This window comes from Ceratotherium simum, chromosome 34, assembly GCF_057802395.1.
Source record: "Ceratotherium simum simum isolate JZ-2026a chromosome 34, ASM5780239v1, whole genome shotgun sequence".
NCBI classification, from domain to species: Eukaryota; Metazoa; Chordata; class Mammalia; order Perissodactyla; family Rhinocerotidae; genus Ceratotherium; species Ceratotherium simum.
The window spans coordinates 8,932,704-8,956,005 of record NC_141933.1 but is presented as its reverse complement, the minus strand read 5'-3'; the positions used below and the strand labels follow the sequence as shown (position 1 = coordinate 8,956,005).

At 62.1% G+C, this 23,302-nt stretch overlaps 2 protein-coding genes across 3 annotated transcripts in view; one reads left to right on the top strand and one right to left on the bottom strand.

Moving 5' to 3' along the window:
* Window positions 1-23,302, bottom strand: part of MACROD1 (mono-ADP ribosylhydrolase 1) — a 147,498-nt gene that overhangs the window by 9,420 nt on the left and 114,776 nt on the right. For both annotated transcript variants that reach the window (XM_014792960.2, XM_004437530.3), the window contains exon 4: window positions 5,605-5,634. In XM_014792960.2, coding sequence (XP_014648446.1) covers window positions 5,605-5,634 — 30 coding nt within the window. The remainder of the gene's footprint in view (window positions 1-5,604; window positions 5,635-23,302) is intronic.
* FLRT1 (fibronectin leucine rich transmembrane protein 1) overlaps window positions 22,585-23,302 on the top strand; it is a 79,253-nt gene continuing 78,535 nt past the window's right edge. The window contains exon 1 of the mRNA XM_087422736.1: window positions 22,585-22,739. The gene's annotated coding sequence lies outside the window, so the exon portion shown is untranslated. The remainder of the gene's footprint in view (window positions 22,740-23,302) is intronic.

Sequence of the window (23,302 nt, the reverse complement as noted above, 5' to 3'; positions counted from 1 at the left end):
GGGGTAGTCCAATGGGGAGCAGTTGATACTTAAATAATTACACGAATGGGAGTCCGGTTACCAAGGGCGACAGAATGCCCACCTAGGAGGGGCAGGGTCTGCAGTGTCCCAGCACCCAGGACAGTGGCAGGCCCTTAATAAATAGAGCAGTAATGGGGGATAGGGGGTGACTGGAGAGGCTGCCTTGACAGGGAGATAACCAGGCAGGAAGGTTGTGGTAGAGGGCTGGGAGCCCTCAGGCACGGGAGCAGCATGTGCAAAGGCCCTGTGCCAGGAGAGGCTGCAATGGAAGCTAAGCTACCCCGGCTTCTCTTGGGACCCTGGGGGACATATGACACACACATGGACTTGCAATGTGGGCACACGGGGCAGGGGCCATGCAGAGCCGAACGGGCAGGAGGGCAGGGTGGCTGCACCCCCCCCAGGCGTGAGCTGGCTCCTGGAGGTCTGGGTGGGGACGCTGACCTCCAGAAGTCCCCAGGCATGGAGTGCTGTTGGCAGTGAGTGTGTGTGGGGGGGACGGGGCTCCATCCTGCCCTGCCTACCCTGTGCCTGCCAGGGCCCTGCCTAACCCCAGCCCGCCCGCCTCGGGCCGGCCCTTCGGGGCGCTGGCCAGGCAGGAGCAGAGATGGCGGCCACGCCAGCAGAGGAAGGCGGCCCTGAATTAATCTGTCACTAAAGCTGGGCCGTGGCAGGCGCAGTCATGATTTAGATGAATAATTGAAACGCTCCAATACATTTATTATCCCTTTAGTGCAAAAGTGGCAGAGAAAGACGAGGGGTAATTGAAAAAGAGCGCACAAATCTCCACAAGAAAGCCGGCTGCTTATCGCCGAGTAAACATTTCAGTCCTAATAAACAGGAGAGACACGCGTCAGGGCCCTGTCGATTCCCATCCTGATTTAGGGCCCGCCTCCCTTCTTACCATACAATGGGAGAGCGTTTCTTTTTGTAAAAAATTTTATCGAGCCAGTAAAAGGCTCTCCAGGAGGTAGGCGGGAGAGCCGGAGTGGGCCTGGCGGTCTCCAGGCCTGAGGGTCTGGCCAGGAGGCTGGGTGGCTGCCTCAGTCCCATCAGGTCTCCCCACCACAGATGCTAAGCCCTCAACCTGGTGGGCCTCTCGATCCCTCTGTACGTGGGGAACTCCTATTCAGCCTTCTGGGCCCAAGTCAAATGCTCCCTCTGCTGGGAAGCCTTCTATTAAAATGGGTCTCTTTGAGGGCAGAGCCAAATTGTGAGTCCCAGTGTTTGACACAGGTGGCCCCCTGCAAACACACACTCAGAAAGAAGCCTGAGCGGCCAGCCCAGTGGCACAAGTGGTTAAGTGTGCGCGCTCCGCTGCCGCGGCCCTGGGTTTGCCGGTTCGGACCCCGGGCGTGCACCGACGCACTGCTTGGCAAGCCATGTGTGGCGGCGTCCCATATAAAGTGGAGGAAGATGGGCATGGATGTTAGCCCAGGGCCAGTCTCCCTCAGCCAAAAAAGAGGAGGATTGGCAGATTTTAGCACAGGGCTGATCTCACAAAAAAAAAAAAAAAGAAAGAAGCCTGAGAAGGAATGGGGAGTAGGGGGCTTTCCTGAGACTCACTGTGTTGCCAGAACTGCCTAGCTTGGCCTCAGGGCCTGGTGGGGGGCCCAACCCCTGTATGAGGCAGGCCCAGGAGCCCCAGACCCTTTGGGTTAAGTCCTTTTGGCCCCAGGAGCCCTTGGGGCTCTCTCTGAGGTTGAGGGGGCCCAGCAGACTCCCTTCCCCGCTCCCTAGGGGCCGTGGTCCCCTCCCACCCGAACCACCACACACTCACAGTAAACTGTGGGCTTACTGCCCCGAAGTCCTGCAGGCCAGGCCCTGCCCCCCGATGTTTATACCCCTGTCACGGGACTGGAAGGGACCCCCGTTGCAGGGCTGTTAGACTCGTGTCCCCAGCTCCAAGGGCAGAGCCCAGCACACAGAGGGTGCGACTAACTGCCCCATAGGGGCTGTTCCAGCGGCTCGAATCCCCTCGAACCCTGCTCCTGGGGAGAGTACGTTCTGGTGGGGAGACAGGCACTAGGGACAACAGAGAACACTAGCATGTTGAAAGGGGATCCGGGCTCCGGAGAAAGCCCCCGAGCAGGGGAGAGGGCCGGCTGGGGCAGCCTTATTTTACTGTGTTATTCTTATTTTCTTGAGGTCATACTGGTTTATAACACTTTGTAAATTCCGAGTGTGCGTCGGTGTGTTTCGGCTTCTGTATAGACTGCATCCTGTTGCATGGCTGGGGCAGTTTTAAACAGAGTGGCTGGGGCAGCCGAATGGGCCTGTGCTTGTTAGAGGCATGGATGGGGGGCGGGGTGGGGAGATGGGTGGGTAGGTGGGTGGGTGGTGATGGGAGGTGGGCATGGAGGCCTGAACCCCTGAGGGTTGGACTGAGGAGAAGAGGGAGGAACCTCAGGGGTGTCTGGGCAGAGTCAGGCGGGGACCCAGGCCCCCCAGTCCCAGGCTGCTCCTGCTGTGTCCCCCGCCTTGGCAGGTGGGGGGGTTAAGGCTGGAGGAACAGAGGGGCAGTGGAGAGCGCAGCTAGCAGCCGTGAGGGCAGAGGATGTCCCTGGTCTGGGGCCCCCTCCATTCCAGCCCCAGGCGGGCGCCAGGCCCTCACCAGCCCCAGCCTCGCGCCCACGGCGGTCCCTCCCCGCCACCTCCACCTTGTTCCAATCACATTAGCGGAGTGACAGCCCCAGCGAGCACTCGCAGCGGCTCCATAAATCTCGGCCGGCGTTAAAAGGCTGGACTCCGGGCCCACTTCCTCCCGGGCCCGGCCTCCCATCCATCTCTGCATCAGTCAGGCCCGCTCCAGCCTCCTCTCACCCCCGGTGTTGCAGGAAGGGGGGCTAGAGGGACCCCCACGGGGCCTCCCCTCAGTCTGGCCAGAGCAGGCACCCTCTGACTTCCCAGAGTGAAGTCACCAGGTCGTCTCTGAGCCACTCCCCACCCTGGCTAAAACCTCGGTAGCTCCCACTGCCCTCGTCAGCTTAACGTGTCAGGCCATCCCTGCCTACCTGTAGTTCACTTATTCATTCAACAACCATCTATCCAGCACCTAATGTGCTGGAGATACATGCGTGCCCTCTGGAGCCTTCATTCTCAGCGGGACAGACAACAGACAACGAATATAGTAAAGAAGTAAATTATAGGGTGGGCCCCGTGGCATAGCGGTTAAGCGCACGTGCTCCGCTGCTGGCGGCCCGGGTTTGGATCCCAGGCGCTCACCAATGCACCGCTTGTCAGGCCATGCTGAGGCAGCATTCCACATAAAGAGGAGGAAGATGGGCACAGATATTAGCTCAGGGCCGGTCTTCCTCAGTAAAAAGAGGAGGATTGGCATGGATGTCAGCTCAGGGCTTATTTTCCTCACACACACACAAAAAAGTAAATTATATGGCTCATCGGGAGAGAGGTGCTCTGAGAAAGAGAAAAACTAGAACAGTGAGAGGGGCCTGAGGTGCAGGGTGGGCTAGCGGCAGGTGGACGCAATTTCAGTTAGGGGTCAGTGTGGGCCTCACTGAGAAGCTGGCACATAGGTAAAGACTTGTAAGGCGTGAAGGGTGCAGCCACATGGATGTCTGAGGAAGAGCATTCCAGGCAGAGGGAACAGCCAGTGCAAAGGCCCTGAGGCAGGAGTGGGCAGGCCTGTTCCAGGAACTGTAGGGAGGCTGGCATGGCTGGTGCAGAGTGGGGAGGGGCGGGCAGTGTGGCAGTGAGTCTGATGGGTGGCTGGGGCCTTGTGGACCACGGCAAGGACCTCGGCCATGGCTCCCAGTGAGGTGAGAGCTCTGGCAGAGTTTTGAGCAGAAGGATGATGACCTGACTTAGGATTTAGAAGGCCCACACCTTTGTGGGATCCTTTGTCTTCTGGAACTGAATGGCTAAGAATCCAGCTCCTCTTGTGGTCTCTGAGGCTCCTGCGTCACCCCCCACCTCCCCTCCTGGCTGGGCTCCGACCACTCTGATCTTCTGAGCCTCCCCGAATGCCCCACGCTCTCCCTCACTTCAGGCCCTCGCCTGTGCTGTTCCCTCTGCCCAGGAAGCCCTTCCCGCCGCTCTTCACCCTCTCTCCTACCCACCCCTTGAGTCCCAGTGGAGGCACCACCTCCTTCCAGAGCCTTCCTGATGCCCAAGCCTGGACAGGTGCTCCTTGCTGAGCTCCCACTGGGCCTGCGAGCCCCCCACATCACACAGACCACCCTGTGTCACGGTGGGTGCTCCCCTCTGGACTGTGAGCTCTGGGAGGGCAGGGACCAGGCCCCTCTGGTGCCCGGCAGATGTGTCGCAGCTCCCAGCTCAGGGGCCCGCACACAGTAGGCGCTCAATCATTGCGTGATGAATGATGAATGTGAAGGAGAGGGGTGGCCGTGGGCACAGTGTGACAGGAGTCAGATCACCTCGGGCCCCCGAGTGAGGGTCCTAGGTGGGCCCCAGCCCCCAGCGAAGCCCCTGGTTCTGCGAGGCCTCCAAGGCGGCTGTGACCTCCACAGGGGAGCTGGAGGAGAAGGGGAAGGGAGGGAGGGAAGACATCTTGAGGCACAAACAGAGCCCCCATCCTGCATCCTGGCCGCTCACCGACAGCTCTTAACGCCGCTCTTATTTATTCCTGACCTTCGCTGCCCCTTTTATTTTTCCCCCTTTTAAAACCTGGCCTGGGCCCCGCCACCGCTGCCGTAAACACGGCCCCCGGGATTTATCCGACGGCGCATTAACCCCTGGCCCCTGGCTCACCAATCATCCTGCCGCCTGTGTAGACAGCGGGCAGCCCGGCCGGCTGGGGACCGAGGGGCTGGGGCGAGGGGCTGGTGTGGCCGGGCCTGGGCAGGCACTGGGGGCACAGGGACTGCCCCCCCTCGGCACCCGCTGACCTTGGCCTGGCCGCGGGGCCCACCCTGACCTCCGACCTCCAGCCCACCTGGCCCTGCTTCGTGGTGGTCGTTAACAATAGCGAGCACAGCAATATTCTCGGGGGCTTAACAGTGGGCAGAGCCCTCCCTGACTTCAAGAGACCTCGTCCCGGCTGTGGAGCCGCCCTGCGAGGTTTCAGGGCAGAGCGGAGATGATAACTTTGTCCTCACAGGTGGAGAAACTGAGGCCAAAGGGACACAGGGCTTGCCCAGGGCATGGGGGCGGTAGGGGCAGAGCTGGGCTTTTCCCATCACACCTGCGGCCCCCTGTCCCAGGCTCGGCCCCTTTTAAACCTCCCGTGTCCCCCCACCCCCAATTCCAGACCAGCAGGCCTCTGCTCAGAGGCTGGGGACCTGCCCAGTCACCCAGCTGGGTGGGAGCCAGGCTGCCATCCAGGTGTCTAGCTTTTCTACAGCGATGGCGGGCCGGGCAAGGCCGGGGGAGGGGGGAGGCAGAAGAGCAGAGATGGAGAAATGGGGGGGGCACTGTGGGGATGACAGGGAGGCTGCGGGGAAGACAGAGAGCTGGGTACAGTGGGTGAGGGGACCAGGAGGAGAGAAGCAGACGTGGAAGGAGAGGGCAAGTGTCATCAACCCCCCAACCGCGCCTCCCCCTCTTCACTCCCACCCCGCGTCCCCCCACCACGCCCCCAGACCACAGGAAGGGTCCACTCACCGCCACCGCCTCCGAGCAGGGAGCTGTTGGCTGCAAGAGAGAGAGACAAAGGCGGGTCAGTCGGGTGGGGAGTGGCTGGGGGCAGACGGCTGCATGGAGGGGGAGATGGGGGGCTGTCAGCTGGGCCCAAGCAGGGCCCAGGCCCCTGGGTCTTCAGACTCTGGGCACAGGGTCTCCTCTGAGGCGGGGCGGACAAGGAGGAGCTGGGACTGCCGAGGCTCCTAATGGGCCTGGGGTTTGGAGGGTGACGGGCTGGGGGGCAGGGGAGCCACCAGGGTCCCGCCCGCTCAGCCCAGAAGCAGCTGCATGTGGGGTAGATGGCCGGCGGCCATGTGATTCCTTTCATTCATTCATTCATTCTTTCTTTCTTTCTTTCTTTCACCCCACAGTGTCTCCTGTGCCAGGCCTGGGGCAGAGATGTGGGGCAGACAGGGCAGCCCCGGTCCCTGCCCTCGGGGCTCGCGGGCTGTGGAGGGACAGGGACCAGAAGCCACTAGGAAACAGACTGAATCACTGCAGCCGTGTGAGCGCTGCCCGGGGACGAGTGTGTGCGGGGAACACGAGGCCGTGAACCCGGGCCGGGGGGCCTCATGGGTGACACTGACTGTGAGCGATGGATGTCAGGGCCCCATCCCGGGGCAGGGCAGGGAGGGCCCGGAGCATGGGGACGGGAGCCAAAGCCAGGTCCATAGCTGGTGACTGGAGCCACCGTGCTCTGTGCCTCAGTTTCCCTGTATGTAAAACAGGGAGCATAGGGCACCTCACATGGGGTGAAGGTCAAGGGGGAGAGGGACCTTCAGCTCCAACCCCTGGCCCCTCTCTAGACGGGAGCTGTACCGCGGCCTCCATGGCTGCCCCGTCCATCTCGCTCTGCCCGGCCAGCTGCCCTCCCGCCTCCCCCGGGGCTGACAGGAGGGCAAAGTGAAGCTGGCAGCCTCTGGGCTGGAATGTCGGGGCCATGCCGGTCCGTGCGCCTGCCCCGGCCTGGGCTCCAGCTCGTGGGCACCCATCTGCATCCGTGTTAACGGCTGGGCAGGGCGGGGCAGGTGCTGCCCGGTGCGGGGGGAGACCAGCTGTGCCTCAGCCCCTCTGGCCCCAGAGTCCCGGCTCTGGCACCCACCCTATTCCCCGGGCCCCCTGCAGCCCCTCTGGGTGAGGGCGCACGGAGCAGAGCCCGGGCCAGGAGCGGGGGCCGTTTCTGGCGGCTGGGCTGCAGGCCGGGGTGCTGTGCGGAAGCCGTGGCCGCTGCTAAGTGGTGTCGGGCGGCTCCGAGTGGCTGGTCTCCCGGAGCTGACAGCTCTTCGCTTGGGGAATAATTAATTCCATAGCCCAAAAACCCAGGGCTGCAAGTTGCCACGTTACTTGCGAGATTAATACAAGCAGCTAATTAAGATGGAGAGGCGAGGAGCGGCTGGGCGCTCCCAGAGCAGGGCTGCGGGGCCGCGGGGCCGCGGGGCCGCGGGAGGAAGGCAGGCTGAGCAGGCGGGGAGGCAGCGGGGCCAGAGCCCGGCTAGAGCAGGAGATGGACCAGGGCCGGACACCCAGGCAGAGGCGGCAGGCTGCTGGGGGGCTGGGCCCCCAGAGGCTCTGGATGTGGCCTCTGCCCCAGGAACGCACGTTTCCAATGACAGAACGAGGACTATTTGCCAGGCACAGGCTGAGTGTTTTGCACAAATGATCCCATTTACCATCACAACGAAGCCACAAGGGCAGGGCTATCGCTCCCATTTGACAGATGAGGAAACCGAGGCTCAGAGGCTGAGTCGCGCAGCGGCAGTAGCAGGATGGGAAGTGGGTCTGTCTGACTCCAAAGCCAAGCCACAAAGCAGGCCGACCTCAAGGCAGACTGCCCAAGGGACTGTCACGGAGGCTCTCCCCCAGCCAGAGTGGGGCCTGCCTCCTCCATACCCGGTGCAGAGCACACAGTAGGCCCTTCAGATATGTCTTGACCCGCCCCGCCCCCCCCCCCCAGCAGGTCTGGCTGCGGAGATGGGGGCTGGACATCTGGACAGTCCTGCCCCAGAGCCAGCAGGGGAGGCCCCAGGCCAGCTCCCGGCCCCCTCGGCCCTCAGGGCAGTCCTGGCGGCTGTCGGAGCTGCCCTCCACGGCCCTTCCCCACCTCCCCCCATCACCTCTCTTAATTAACACCGGCCGCAAACGAGCTGGCTCCACTCACAGAGGGCTCAGCGCCAAATGGGTTGGCAGCGAGCCTCGAAGGGGCGGCAGGGGAGGGGCGGGACCTGCCGTTCTGCAGGCCCCGCTGGAAGGAGATGCCAACCTGCCACCTGCCTGGCACCCCCCAAACCCCAGCAGGTGTGGCCCTGCCCAGGTGAGGGGACTGGGGTGGACGGCTCCGATGAACCAGGCCAGGAACATCCAGGGGCTGAGGAGGGAGGTGGGCCTGGGCGGAGGAGGGACTCATCAGGCCGAGCTGGGGGAAGGGCGGGCCAGGTGGTGCTACTGTCACAGGTGGGGAAGGGCAGGTGAGGCCGGCACTGGGGGCTCAGACTTGGGCTGCACAGAGGACCTGGTCACTGCCCGTCCCCGAGCTCAGCGGGCATCCTAGGAGGCTGGTCCTGCAGAGTCCCCTTCCCCCAGCCCATCACGCCGCCGCAGTCCCATGGGCGGGGCTCAGGGGGACAGGAGGCGGCCCAGTGGTCTGGACCCAGTTCCTCTGCTCCTCTTTCCTCCGGGCCCGTCTGGCCTTCTCCCCGGGGTCCTGGACGCCAGGCTGCCCAAGGCCCTCCAGCTGAGCCAGGCTGCTCCAGGGAATGGCCTGGGGGCTTGGGGAGGACACAGAAAAAGGGGAGCACCAAAGATACCAATGGGCAGTCCCTCGATGCACCACCCATCCTCCCACGGAAGCAGGGTGGTCCCAGGCCTCCCTGCTCCAGACCAGGGCTGGCCCCTCCCACCTCACCCACCCCGGACGCTGGCCTGGCGTCTCCGGCTCCTCCCCTGCTGCTGCCCCCATGCTCCCCTCAGTTTGGTTGGAGGCCCTAAATCACGACTGGTCATTAGCCCATTTTTCAGATGAGGAAACTGAGGTTCACGGAGTGCCTGGGGAGTGGGGGAAGGGGCTTGAAGCAGGAGGCTGGTTGTCAGCACCCATTTTCTTAACCCCAGCACGCTCCCTCTGTCTGAAGGGGTCCTTAATGCCTTCTTGCTGACGCGTGGCAAGGGGTGAGCGGCTGTGATGTGGGACGAGCACTGGACCTTGAGTCCCAGCGGGGGCTGGTGACCCAGCCCCACCCAAGAGACCCAAACCTGCCCCAGCAAAGCAGGGGTCTTGGAGCTCCTGAGGTGTGAGGGGCTGGGCCCAGGCCTCGCCCTGGGGGCGTGGGGGAGGGTGGGAGGCTTGTTCTGGCTTTGGGGGGCGTGGGTTCCTTGGGGGCTGTGGGGTGGCTGGTCCGCAGCCTGCCATCTGAGTCCGCTTGTCAGCCCTGACTGCAGGTGGTCCAGCCGTGACGCGCCCCCCACGTGCCTGCGCCAGGCTCCGCTGGCCGTGATTAACTGGCTCCGGCCTCCGTGCTGGGCCTGTGACCTTGGGGTGGAAATGCAGTCCGCACCCCCCGAAGCCAGTCACTGCCAAATCCTCTGTCCCCTGACGGAGGACAGACGGCCCGTCGGGCCACCTGGGGGCCTCACCCCCATCTCCACACGCCCTGCCCTGCCCCCACACTGCTGCTCACGCAGTGCCCGCCCCACACCTCCGCAGGCCGGGCACCTCCTGGGGACCCAGCCCCTGCCCCCCAGCACTTGCTGTCCCCGTGGGCAGGGTGGACTGGCTCCCCAGTTTCTGTCCCTGCACCACAGGTCAGAGGAGGCCAGGGCAAAGGCGGGCCTGGCCGGCCCTTCTTCACAGGAAACATTTTAATTGGGTGCTAACCGAATGCCAGGTGCCGCCAAGCATACAAAGATGAACAAGACAGTCCCTGGGCCTCCGGGGCTCCCAGCCTGGGAGGACAGGGAGGGAGCGTGTGAAGGCCACGGTGAGGGAGGTACGAGAGCTGGTGCATCCTGGAGACTCGGAGGGCTTCACGGAGGAGGTGGCACGTGCCTGAGGCTGGAGACAGGTGGCTGCACACACACCTTCAGAGACAAGAAGGAAAGGCACGCAGGGAGGGGGTGCCACTCGGGCCCCCCTGAGTCTGAGGAGCCACGGGGGGTCATGCTGGGCAAGGTCAAGGTTGGCTCTGCCTGACTCTCCACAGGCGGGAGGAGAATCAAAGGGGACAGAATGCTGTGGAACCAGGCGGGGTGGACATGGGACTGGATGACGAATGGGGAGGAGGGGGAGGGAGAGGGCAGACACACGCAGACCCCTCTCCCTCTTCTGGTCACCCGCCCCCCCCGCCCCTGCCGGGCAGACCTCATTAGAAAAACAGCCCCCATTTTGAGGCCCAGGCAGGGCACAGTAGGCATGAGCTTCGGGGCCATAATACTTTTAGGTCCATGAAAATGTAATTTCTTTTAAAATCAGGAGAAAAAAATGAACTTTTATTGAAGCAAATATTTTAATATATAACGTTAATATATTTGTCTTTATGCCAACAAAGTCATTGAATCTAACTTTTCATATTGTGTTGCCGGGGAAGGGCTGGCGATGGTAGAGGGCCTGGGCCTGGGCCGGGGATGCTCCAGACTCACATGGGCCCATTTAATCCTCACCCTGTGTGGACGACGCTCTGACTAACTCACTTTACAGATGAGAAGGCTGAGCCACGGAGACGACCTTCTTACAGTGCAGATTGGAACATCTCCTATTTACCCTCAGCTTCCTGACTAAACCCCTCCAAAGCTCCCCTTTGCTCTCCGGATAAAGAACTAGCCCCAGCCTACTCCAGGCCCATGGGCTGTGCTGACTCATCATCCCATTTCCTCCCCCCTCCCCTCCATCACTCTCTGGGCCATGCTCCGGATCCTCAAACTTGCTCCATTCCCTCTGGCCTCAGGGCCTTTGCACGGGCTGGTACCTCTGCATGGAAGAGACACGCACCATCCCCCACCCCGGGTGAGCACACGCAGCTACCCGGGGCTAGAGCTGGTCCCTGGTTACGCCCTCCCGTGGGGCCATGAATCACTGCTTCCAGCATCCTCAGCTCCCAGGTAAGTGCCTCCCTTGCTCCCCCACCCCCGCCCTGTGTGTCTCACCCACAGCTGCGTCCCCAGCATCCAGCCTGGAGCCTGGCACACAGCAGGTGCCCGCTAACAATTACTGAATGAACCCACCGGCTTGTGGATTGCACCCGAGTCACTCAGCTGGGCTGCGTGGGGTCTGCCCGGCTCTGAAGCCCAGGCTCTCACATGCGGGCCTTGCAGAAGAGCCCAACGCTCGGGCTGGGGCCGTGGTCCCCAGGAGGCAGGACCTGGGGTGGGGGGTGTGCAGGTGACAGAGCCAGCCCAGGGGCAGCAGCAGGAGGCGGGGTAGGAGCTGACAGGGACTAAATCTTCTGGCCCAGGGTGGGGGAGTGACGAGGGAGGTGAGGGGGCGCCACGCGGGGGCTGGGCCGTCACAGAGGAGACTCAGCGACCCGAGGAAAGCGCTGAGCAGGTTACTGGGCCAGGGAGAGGCCGGCGGGCGGGCACAGCGGTGACTTTGAGGCCGGCACAGCCCCTCTGTGCTTCCAGAAGCCGCTACTGCCGCAGGCCCCTGCCCGCTGCTCCACACACCCCGTCCTGGCCTCAGATCCCTGGGCAGCCCCCAGCCAGGCTCGGGGAGCTGTCGGCTGCTCCCCCAAATCACCCAGGCCCTCGGCCAACCTGTTTTCCTCCACCCTCCCTCGCCAGACCAGATCTCAGCGTCCTGTCATTTGTCAAATAGGCATCCAGCCCCTATGATGTGCCAGGCTCTGGGAGACAGACAGGCAAGGCCCCGCTGACACACAGCTCCTCATCTAGCAGGGAGAGTCAAGAATCAACAGAACAAGAATAAACTTGAACAATTACTGTTAGCGCCAGAGGTTGTGAAGGAAATAAAACAGAGAAGAGAGTGGCAGGAGGGCGGGGGGGGTGGTGGTGCTGATCTAGAAGGAGAGGGCAAGGACCTGCTGAACAGAGGGAGCTGTAAGGAGCACACCCCAGGCACGGGACACCCTGTGCAAAGGCCCTGAGGCAGGAGCTGGCCTGGTGGATTTGAGGCACAGCGAGGAGGCCGCTGCGGCTGAAGCAGAGTGAGTGGGGGAGAGAAACAGGAGAGAAGGTCAGAGGGCAATGGGGGCAGGAGGGGACCTGCTGGCTACTGCGTTGTCCAGGCAAGCCCTTCCCAGCCTCCCTGAGGGAGTAGGGGTCTTCTGGGTACTCCCGCGATGCCTGTGTGTCGCCCATCACAGCCCTGCGGTCCATTGCAGCTGCCCCGTTCCTGGCCTGCCTCCCCCGGGACGAGCCCCCACTGCTCACAGCACCCCAGAGTCTGGCACAGCACCTGGTACCCACGAGGAGACGATTGATTGACCGACTGACCGCCGGATCCACTGGAGGCCCCAGCCCCACGGGGGTGTTTCGGGGGGTTTTGTTCCTGGGAAATCCAGACCAGTTGCCTCCCCCTCCTTTGCGCAGGCCGGGTGGGTATCCGTGTAACTTGAGGGCGAGTCGTTTAAAACATGTTTTAGATTAGAAACGCCCCACAGATGGAAGAAAATGTGAAATGTGCTGAATTTTTGAAGATAAAACAAGAGACTTCAAAGGCACCTCAAGCTGTGAGAGCAGTTGCCGTGTTTGACAAGCTCTGTCCCCTCAGGCCAAGGTCACCGTCCTCCAGGTGAGGCTGCCTGGCAGAAAGTGGGAGCCTTACTGGACCTTCCCCAGGCTGCGGGGGGGGGGGGGGCGGGGGGGGGAGCGGGGCCTCATGGGGGGAGGGCTCACATTTGTGGGGCACCCGGCTTCCACCAGGGACCCCAGCTGATCAATCATCTGAACGTGTGTGCACACGGGCACACACACCCCTTCCTGCCCTACTTACAGATGGGGAAACTGAGGCCCAGAGAGGCAAACTGACTTGCTCAAGACCACAGCCCTTAGCGGGAGGAGGCGCCAAGATCCTTGTGCTTTGTAGGGCCTGGTCCTAAAACCCCCAGCCAGTTGGTCCACCCCTGGGGCCTCAGTTTCCCCATCTGGGGGCTGGCGCGGTCAGTTAACTGAGGCCTTTGTGGGGCATCGATGACAAAGTTTAAAATCCCTGTAAAACCGTTGCGGCTTTACAGCTTTATGGTGCCCATGGGTGCAGAGCTGGGGTCCCCGGGTGCAGAGGGTCCCAGCTCTCCCAGGTCAGCGGGGGAGAAGGGTGAGATGAGCCTGTGACAGGTTGATTAATAATAATCACAACAGCAGCTTCTGCCTCCTGTTCCCAGCTGGACTCCCCCTTCTAAGGTCTCCCCCTCAGCCTCTTCCTTCCCACTGGCCCTGTGCCAGGCCCCCCTTCCTCTGCCTCCCCTGAACCCCGAGAGGCCTCCCTCACTCTGGCCCCACTCCTCCCAGCTCCCCACTGCCCGCTCGCCCGTGTCCACCCCAGCTCTGCAGCCCCCTCCCTGGTCCACCCTGGGGGTCCCACCCTGAGGGCTCTCCCTACAAAAGCCGCCCAGTCAGCCATTTCAGCTCAAAGCAAGTGACTTGGCTGCAGTCCCGCTGGCCTGAGCCTCTCCTTCGTCCCCTCCTGCTCTGCCCCTGGACACCCAACCTCCCGGCTGGCGGCCCCCAAGCTGAACCCCAAACCTTGGACCCCAACCCTACTCAACAACCCCTCTCCAAATGCCTGTCCCCAGGCACCGTCTACATATTGGTGTTTTGTTATGCAGGAAATTCACGTTCATTGCCCCAAATTGGATAAAATACATAAACAAAAAGCCAAGGAAAAGTGAGTCACCCTCCAGCGCATCATACAGACTCCGCGAGTCCCTGCTCACTTTTTCCTGTAGGACCTTCCAGACTTGCAACAAAAACAAAAAATAGTTAATAACACAGTTATGGAGCAAATTCTCTGTGCCAGGCATTGGCCCAAGTGTTTCCAGTGGATCCTTTCACTTCACCCTTCCCTCCCCCGAGAGCCCAAGGAGAGGGTACTATTGTCTTTCCCCACTTTACAGATGAGGAAATAGAGGCTCAGAGAGGTTGAGTGACTTGCCCAAGGTCACGCAGCCGGGAAGTGGGGGAGCCGGGGTTTGCATCGGGGCAGTCTGATTTCCATGGGAGACTGTGGGACCCCGGTGGCGGCTGCCTGGGCCTCCCCTCCCCCAGGAGCCATGGGGCGGGCGCTGTGTCCCACCATTAGCATAACCATGAGCATCCCTGAAACCCAATTACCAGGAGATGACTTGGGCCCCAGCCAGCCGGGTGCAGTCTCCATCTATGCAGGACTGAGGGGCTGGGGTCCAAGAGAGCACTGGCGGGTGGGAGAGTGGATGGCGAGGGGAAATTGTCCCAGGGGGAGGGCCCTGGAGGAGACCCTGCCGGAGGCTGTGGACCCCTCGTCCACCCACCCACTGGGTGGGTCCCACACTGACCCCTCTGCTCAGCCCCAGCTGGACAGGCCCAACTCCCCCCAAGGAAGGATCACAGATTCCTCTGCCCCAGCCTGCTGGGTGACCCCAGGCAGCTCCTTGCCCTCTCTGAGCTTCAGGTTTCTTTCTGAAAGGAGAAAACCAGGGGTTTTATTTGAGCAGAAAACAAACTATGGGCTTGGAGGAGGAAAGACTGCTGGCTCTGAGCAGCCAGGCAGGCCTGGGCTGCATTTCTTCCTGCCCCACGAGGTCCAGCCACTGGCTCCTCGCCCCCGGTCAGCCCCGCTGCTGCCCCTCCCCCTCCACTCCATCCTCTCCTGTAACTGGGATCCCCGTCTACTGATTTCATACGCATAAAAGCAGGCAGACACACACACACGCATATACACGGCCCCTTGACCCACCACCAGCCCAACAAATACATCACAGAAGGGGGGAAGCCCTCCTCCTCCCCCAAAGAGGAACCCAAGACTGAAGTTGGGCTGTATTTTCTTTAGAATTTGACTATGGATGCCCCTCAACGAGATATTACCCAGGTCTGCGTGCCTGGGTTTAATATAAAGTGCAGCTCCTGGGATGGGCGGCTGCTGTTTACAGCGACGCGTGGGAGACTCAGCCAGGGGGCCCATTCTGCTCCCGTCGGTCTGTTTTCACTGCTGTATAATATTCCAGGCTGGGACGGTCCCCGCTCATCCACCCATCCTCCCACTGATCCACAGGCAAGAGCGCCAGTTTTCTCTCTTGCAAACACAGCTGTGACAGCATCTTGCACACGCCCCGTGTGCCCATGTGCCAGAATTTCTCTCCAGTATACGCCTGGGAGCCGGACTGTGGGCTGTGGTATACGAGCAGCTTTAACTTGACTAGTTATTGCCAAATTGCTCTCCAAAGTGGTTGTTCAGATCATCGTTTTAAAATATAAATTAGATCCTGTCATTTCTCTGCTTAAAACTCTCAAATAGGGGCCGGCCTGGTGGCGCAAGCGGTTAAGTGCGTGCGCTCCGCTGCGGCGGCCCGGGGTTCACCAGTTCAGATCCTGGGCGTGCACCGACGCACTCCTTGGCAAGCCATGCTGTGGTGGCGTCCCATATAAAGTGGAGGAAGATGGGCACGGATGTTAGCCCAGGGCCGGTCTTCCTCAGCAAAAAAAGAGGAGGATTGGCAGATGTTAGCACAGGGCTGATCTGCCTCACAAAAAAGGAAAAAAACAAAACAAAACAAAACTCTCAAATAGCTTCCTATTATACTTAGACTAAAATCCATATTCCCTTCCATGAAGGTATGGCTGCATCCCGCACTCTGCACCCCCGATTTCCTGGCCTCCTTTCTCTTCCTTGAATAGGTCTGGCTTTTTCATGCCCCAGGGCCTTTGCACATACGGCTCCCCCTGCCTGGCACACTCTTCTAGCTCTTCCCAAACTGGCTCCTTCTCATCCTTCAGGTCTCAATGAAAATGTCACCTCCTCCAAGAGGTCCCCCCGACCACTCAGCTAAAGTGCCTCCTGCCCTGTTCCTCTGATCCTGTCCTGTAATGATCTCATCCTCAAATTTGTTTGCTGGTTTATTACCAGCATGGCAGCCCGCGGGAGAGGACATAGTCTGCTCTGGCATTTCTGTACCCAAAAGGCCAGCACGGGCCCCACACTGAAGCGTTATTCTTAGCGCCATTCATTCATTCAACAGATGTTGCTTCAGTCCTGTGTAGTTGAAACGTCTGCAGGGGTTCTGCAGAGGGGAGCATGGCCGAGTTGAGGGCAGAGGGGCAGCCAGGCCCACAGCACCCTGAGCCTTCTACCACGGCAGTGGGGAGCCATGGCAGGTGCTGGAGTGGGGGAGCAGCAGGGTCGGGCTTGCCCTTTAGAAAGACCCTCCTCAGAGCTGAAGGGGAGCGGACTGAAGGGGTGGACCTGGAGGCAGGGGCTGGGGGGATGGTGGTGGCCGAAGATGGGTTGACGGAAGGCCAGAAGGAGAGGCAAGGCTGAACACACAGGGACCAATTAGAGGATGACAGGAGACAGGATGGATTGGGCACGGGATTGGCTTCCAAATGCGGCTCAATCCAGTTAGTGGAAGGAGCACTTGTGTGTGAGTAAAAGAGCGGGGGCCCCTGTCCCCCCACCTTCCCCCCACACCTTCCCCCATGGCAGGAAGCGGGGAGGGAGCCCCCGTGATTCCAGAGGGGGCGGCAGGAATCCAGAGGCCCCTCCGTGGACCCCGGCGAGGCAGCCTTGACCTAGTCCAGCCCCTCCCCGTAGGGCACAGATGGGAAACTGAGGCCCTGAATGAAAGGAACCTTCCAGAAGAAGACCACAGCCCCGAATCCTCACCTTGTTGCTTTTGGAATATGAGGTGTTGTACTGAGGCCAAACAGACAGTCCTTTCTTCTCAGATAGGACAGAAGAAGGGCAGCAACCACTTGCTGCACAGGGAATTTAAGTTAGACACCAGGACGGACTTTCTCAGAAACTCTGCCCACCAGACACAGCTTGTCGGGCTGCCTCCTCCAGGCAGCCAGTGACTGATGGCTCCTGCACCCGTCTGGGACTCTCAGGACGCAGGCTGGGGAGGTGGCACCTTCAAGGTCACTCAGTCAGGAAGAGGCAGTGTCGTTTGGCTCTAAAACTAGTGCTCGTTCGGCGGGGGTGCCAGGTGGGGTGGGGGCGAGGAGTCACAGGTCCCTCCTGTCCCAGGCCCCGGGGCTGGGTGAGGGTCTGGGAGCCCAGGGCGCCTCTGCCCTGAGGCCTCAGAGTGGCCATCTTACCGCCTCCCAGGCCGTGTCCTGTGGGGACAAGATAGGACCCCAGCCTGTTCCCTGCCCTGGCTGTCTCAGGGGCCTCCTGGCCTGGGTGCCCCGTCTCGGTGTCCTGGTGCCCTCGCAGTTGGGGCTCCACTCTGAGAAGGGAGGAGAGAGGAGGAGCGAGGAGGGGGAGGAGGAGGAGGCGATGGCAGCAGCCATTGGTATGCGAGGCGGTGCCTCAGCCCCTCCAAGGCCCAGCCTTTCTGCTCAGCTCCTTAAGAACCCCTCCTCAGCAGCGGCAGGCAGCATGGTGGTTGCTGAGCAACCCCATCACCCCCCCATCGCTGGCACCCTCCCCTTCTCCCAGGCCCTGCCTCAGCAGTGTACTTAGCTCCCAACCTGCCAGGCCTGGCTGCACCTGTGCCCGGCAAGTGAGGGGCCTCGAGTGACCCCATCCAACCCCAGCCCTGGACCACAGCTCTGCACCACCAGGACTCGGGGAGGGGGACCCTGGGCTCAGGATGCCCCATCTGCAGACTCCCACTGCCCCCTCACTATCTTCAGTGGCTTCAGGGGCCCCGAGGTGTTGGGGGGACAACGAGGACCCAAGGGGAAGGGCCCAGGAGCTGCCTGAGTCCCCGAGGTGGTGGCCTGCTTGGGCACGGGGCCTCAAGAGCCCTTGGGTGGTGGGGAGACCGAGGCGGTAAACTCGGACTGGGGTGGGTGGGAGAGGGAGGAGGTGAGTACAGAGTTCTGAGCCCCCGAAGAGGAGGTCTGCAGGGGTCAGAAGAGGCACAGTGACCTGGGTGGGGACGTCACTGGAGGCCGGGGCCCTAGCCGAGGTCTCTGAGGCTCCCATCTCAAAACCCCAGCATCTCCCGCCCGCCATCCTCGGCCCCGCCCTCCCCTTCTCCTTCCTTGGGCAGTCACGGGGACCCTGCCCTCTGGCTCCCCAATATCTTGGGGCTGTGCCCTTTCTCTGCCCTCCCCCCCTTCCTGATCAGGCCTGCACTTCTGGCCTCACCTCTGCTTCCCTTCTCCACAACCCTCTGCCCAGGAGATGCTCACCATCACCCCTCCGTGCCTTGGCACATGCTGGTCCCTCCAGCTAGACTGTCCTTCAAGACAATTCAGGTCTCCCATCCTGAACTTGGGATGTGTGTGTAACAGGTGAATGATAGCCAGAGTCAAAAAATGCTTAAATCACCGTGAAAAGTATTACCTCTGCTGGGAATAATGGCCCGGGAGGGAGTGGGTGAGGAAGAGAGCCAGCGAGAGGCCGCCCCGGCTGTCTGGAGGAGACAGGGGCAGAGGGCGGTGATGTCATCTGTGGGGAGAAGAGGAGGCTCCCCAGGGAAAGGAGGGCCCATCAGAGACAAGCCTGGGCAGCAGCCTCAGTCCTGCCAGGGCCGGGGAGGTCGGGCTGGCGCAGACCCCTTGCCCCTGGGGGCACGGTCCGGCCTCTGCCCAGGCCGGGTTCCAGCTCTCCCTGGTGTCTTTCTCCCAGCTCGCCCGGAGAGGAGGGAGGGTGCAGGGAAGGGGGACCCCTGTTTCACCCCGGGAGCCGCAGTGTGCCCAGAGGCAGGCGGCCAAGCAGGCCAAGTGGGTGTCGTCTCCTTGGCCCCACCTGCTCCCAGCACTGGTCCTCGGTCCTCAGGAGTTGCTGGCTGTGTCCTACCTGGCTTTGTCCCTGCTGTGCACACTCTGGGAACACCCTTTCTGGGACTTCCTCCTGGGCTGGAGGCCTTGCTCCATTGCTCCTCCTGAAATTCAGCCCTGGGGCCCACCCTGCCGTTCCTGTACCCCGACTCTCTGCTTACAGGGTAAAGCCCCAACCCTCCGTGCTGGGCAGGATGGAAAGGTTTATGCACGATGGCCGGGTGGGGAGCATGGTGGCGTTGGGACTGGGATCAGAGAAGCTGCAGAGATTTTCCGGTGAGGGCTGGTGTGCTCGGCCAGATGTGCCCACAGGCCACATGCCCGTGACTCATGGACACGTCACAGGGGGCAAGGGGCATCACTGCGGGGCCATGTCTGGGAGCCAGGCGGGCCAGGTATTCAGCGGCTGTGATCTCTGGGAACTCTCCTTAAGGTGTCCCCAGACCCAGGGGATCCTGGGGATCTTGGAGGGCAGTGATCTCCAAGACCGAGACTCTAGAGATGGGGCAGAAAGTCCATTAGGAGGCCCTCTGGCTCCAGGTGGAGGGGTCACCCTCCTGGGAGATGATGCCCACGCTGGGGCCTCCTGGGGGAGCTGAGCCTCTGACTCTCGGGCAGCTGGCTGAAGCCCAAGGTCATGGTGCTAGCCCCTGACCACTGCCCAGAGGTCTTCATTCCTGGATGCCCAGCACAGAGCCTGGGGCTAAGGGGTCCCTGAGGGTGCCCACTGACCATCCAGGGGTGCAGATCCCGTCCCGCCCTTGAGTCAGGTCACCCCTTCCACTGCCCCCAGCCCAGGACAGGCCTGAGCAGGGCCAAGGGTGGACAGCCTTGGTTGACAACAGTTTAATATTAGTGGATGGTGTTGTCACAGCACAGTAGACAAAGCACCTTCCTCTTAGGACCTCGTCAGACTGTCACACCAGCCCCAGGAAGTCTGTGATGGCCCCATTAAGATAAGAAAATTGAGGAGCATTGAGGCTGGGCTAGTGCCCGGGGTAACCAGTGGGTAAGTGGTGAGGTGGAAAGGAGAATCAAGATCTGGGGACTCTTGAGAGGGTAGGTGGGTGGCAGGCAAGGCAGGGGTGCTGTAGGCAGCGCCAGGGTGACCTTGGCTGCCCAGCCGTAGGGTCCACCACACCTGGCTGCCAGACACTGCCTGGTTACTACTGCCCAGGGAGCTGGGGCTCGGTGAGCCCAAGGTTGAAGCCACAAATCGTCCCTACGTGACTTGTGCTGCCTTGCGTGGAGAGCATCTCTGTGAGGGTCCAGCTCGAAGACTAGCTCAGTCCTCCTGGGCCAGGGCCCACCGCCTTCACTACGGACCTGTGCCCTCATGGAGCCCCACAGCACACGGGGGTTCAGCAAGCCTTTGTTGAATGAACAAGTGATATTTGTGAATCTCACAGCCAATTGTGCCCCTGCTGTACTTACCCTCCCTCCCTAGCACCCTACTCCTTCCAAGATACAGTCCAGACTCCTCAGTCTTGTCCAAGGCCCTGGACACCTAGCCTGGCTGACATCAGTCACCTCGTCTCCCACCATGGCCCCCTGACTCCTACCCCCCAGCTCCAACCAAGAGTTCTGGATCTCCAAACCCCGGGCTCTTTCACATTACAGCCACTGTGAACAAACTGGAAGGAGCTTCTGGCATCTGCCCAGAACATTCCTCCCGACCCTCCAAGACCCAGCTCAGGAGCCACCTCCCCTGGGAAGCTGTCCTTGGATGTCACAGAGGACTTGGCCCCTGTTTCCTGGGGTCACGTGGTAATGACATCTGTTTCAGCAAGACCCTGCTAATCCATGATGTCCAGTGCCCACCCCTCTGCTGGATTTCCAGCTTTGCAGGGTGGGGCCCAGTCAGGCCTGATTCACTTTTGGTCTTTGGTGCCCCAGAAGCACCCGGCACACGGCGAACCTCCATAAATATTTCCTGAACTGCCTGCAGCCCCAGGCACGGCTGAGCGAGCTATGGTCCAACAGCTCGATGGAATATCATGCAGCCATTAAAACCACAATCATGAAGATGATGTTTTGCTATCTAAGTACCACATGTCAAATAGAGCTATATCCACACCATCCATTCCACTCCAGGGCACTGAGGGCCTGCTCTGCACCAGCCCTGTGTCTGGCATACGGGTAGCAGGGGGGCAAAGGGGTTCCTCCTTCAAGGGATTCGGTTTAGAAGAGGAAGAAGACATGCACAGAATTCCTGAGCAACGTGCTCAGTGCAATGGAGGGATGGCCGAGCCCCAGGGCCCCCACGTCCATCTGGGGGTCTGGGGAGGCAGAACGGAAACCACAGCTCTGTGAAAATTACAGCCAACGGTGCATGGACAAGCCTGGAAGGGAGCAGAGGCACGGAGGCTGTTGACGCCACAGGGTGGTGGCATTGTGGGTGATTTTTCTCTTTATTGTTGGTATAATGCTGCTTGGGCAATAAATAAAAATTGGGAGGAAAAAAATAGCTGTTTGGTGAATTGAGTAGAAAGTGGGAGAAGCAGGAAAGGGAGTGAAGGGGAGGAGAATGGGAAGGGAGGGGTGAGGCGGGAGAGGCAGGAAGGCAAAGGCAGGGGTGCACACAGCTGAGGACAGAGGCACAGCCTCAGGCAAGGCCTCGGTCTGCTCTGGGCTGGGGGCAAGAGGGACGAGAGAGCACAGGAGGCGTGGGGAGAGAGGGCCCATATCCCTCACATCGACCTTCCCCCAGGGAGAATCCAGGAGGGCCTCCCAGAGGAGGGGTGGCCTGGCCAGGCCTTGGAGAACAGCGAGGAGCAGAGTGGGCTGGATCCCTGGAAGGGACAAACACAGGCATGCAGTTGGGGCAGTACCTGGGAGATGTTGAGGCATCAGGATGGGTCTAGGGGGAGGGGTCCCAGCCACATCATGGGGAGTCTGGGCGTGGACCTGGGAGCAGTGGGGCCTGGGGAGGTTCTAGGCAGAGGCAGGGACTCACACAGAGCAGCCCTCCAGGGAAAAGGAAGGCAGGATGGGACAACTGAGCTCGGTGACAAGATCTGACCAGGGTGAGGACAGGCAGAGAGCTCCTTGGTACTCCAGAGAATGACAAGTGCATGGGGACTTTCTAGGCGATGAGGAGAGAGGTCTGGTCCCCCCTCCCCAGACCCCACACAACAGGTGCCCACATTCCCGCGTTCCTAATGTGCGCCAGGTACAGCCCTAGACACCTTCCCATTCAAAGTCTCCTTCAGCCCCCCTGTTCACCCTGGGAGGCAGGTTGTTAACGCTCCCATTGTACAACAGGGAACACTGAGGCTCGGGGAGGTTAAGTAACTTGCTCAAGGTCACAGTGGCTAGCGACGGGAGGGGCCGTGCTGGCATCTGACTGGGGCACCGTCTGCGGGTGAGGAAGGGGCACCAGGCGGGAGGAACGGTTATTTTGGCAAGTAGAGTAGGCGGTGGGTACCTGTTTGTGAATGAATGCATGGGTGGACGGATGAATGAATGAATGGCTGGCTGGAACGATGGATGAATGAGTGGGTGAGGAGAGGAGGGGTGTAAGGGAGGCGGCGCGTGAGCGAGAACCCCTTTCCTCCTCCCCCGCCCCCACGCTGAAGGCTGGCTTTGGGAGCCTCCCTCCTTGCCCCCGGGGAGCCAGCTCCCCAACTTGCCCCCACCCCTAGCCATTTTAGCGAAGGGCCGAGGGAGGGGGGCGCGGAGGCCGTTTCTCTCGGGCTGGGCCCGAGTCCCCGCGCGGCGGCGCAGCCTCCCGCGCCGGGTCCCGCCGGCCAGTGCGCAGCGCGGCGCCCCCGCCCCCGTCGCCTCCTCCCCGCCCGCCGCCTCCCCCTTCCTCCCCGCCCTCCCCGCTCCGCGCCTGCACGCACGGCCCCCGCCGCCGCCGCCGCCGCCGCCGCCGCGAGGGAGAGGCGGCCGCACAGCCTGCTTCCCCGCGCCCTGCTCGCCGCCGCCGCCGCTCGCGCAAGCACCGCTGCCGGCCCTCGCCCCGCCGAGCGCACCCCCGGGCACACGGTCCCCGGCCGCCGGGCGCACCCCGCGCACGCCCCCGCGGCTCCGCCGGGCGCCCGAGCCGGGCAGATGCGCCGCCGCGCGCCCCCCGCCCCGGGCCCGCCACCGCGTTCCGCCGCGCAACGGGGGCTCCTCTCCCGGGCCCCCGTGGGCGCCCTCCGGCTCCGGTTCCCGCCCGCTCCTTGGAATAACCCCTGAGGGTCCAGCCGTCGCCGCAAAGTTTCCCGAGGAGACCCGCCTCCCCGGCCGCTGCGCAGGTAAGGAAGGATGCACGCGGCGGGGGCCGGGGTCGGCGCGTGCGGGACGGGGCGCCGGGGCCAGCGGGGCAGGGGCTGGGAGTGCACGGAGGCGCCGGGGGATCCGGCTGCCCGGCTTTGCCCAGGCGCCGCGGGAGCCGCGCAGCCTTTGGGATTTGGGGTGGGGGCCCCCGAGTCGACAGCCGAGCGCAAGCGACGCTGACCCCGCCGCGGGGAGGCGCGGGGTGCGCGGCCGGCGGCTCCACTCTCCCGAGCAGAGGCTGGAAAGGGCGGGTGCTCGGCCGGAGCCCCAGCCCGAGCCCTCTCTGCGCCCTCAGGGAGGCGGCCCGGCCCGCGGGGGGCGCCAGGCTGGGCTGGCCGGTTCCGGCTCTGGCCCCGCACCCGGGAACCGGAGGGCTTGGGGCGCGCGGAGAGAGGCAGCCGGCCGGCTCGGGCGCCGCGCTCCCGTCCCCACTAGCTGCGTGAGTCACGATTGAAGCGAGGTTTTATTTTTAAAACGACTTCAAGGGGGGCATAAGCTACCTCCAACTTCCCTCTCCGTGCGCGCTGTGGACTACCAGCCC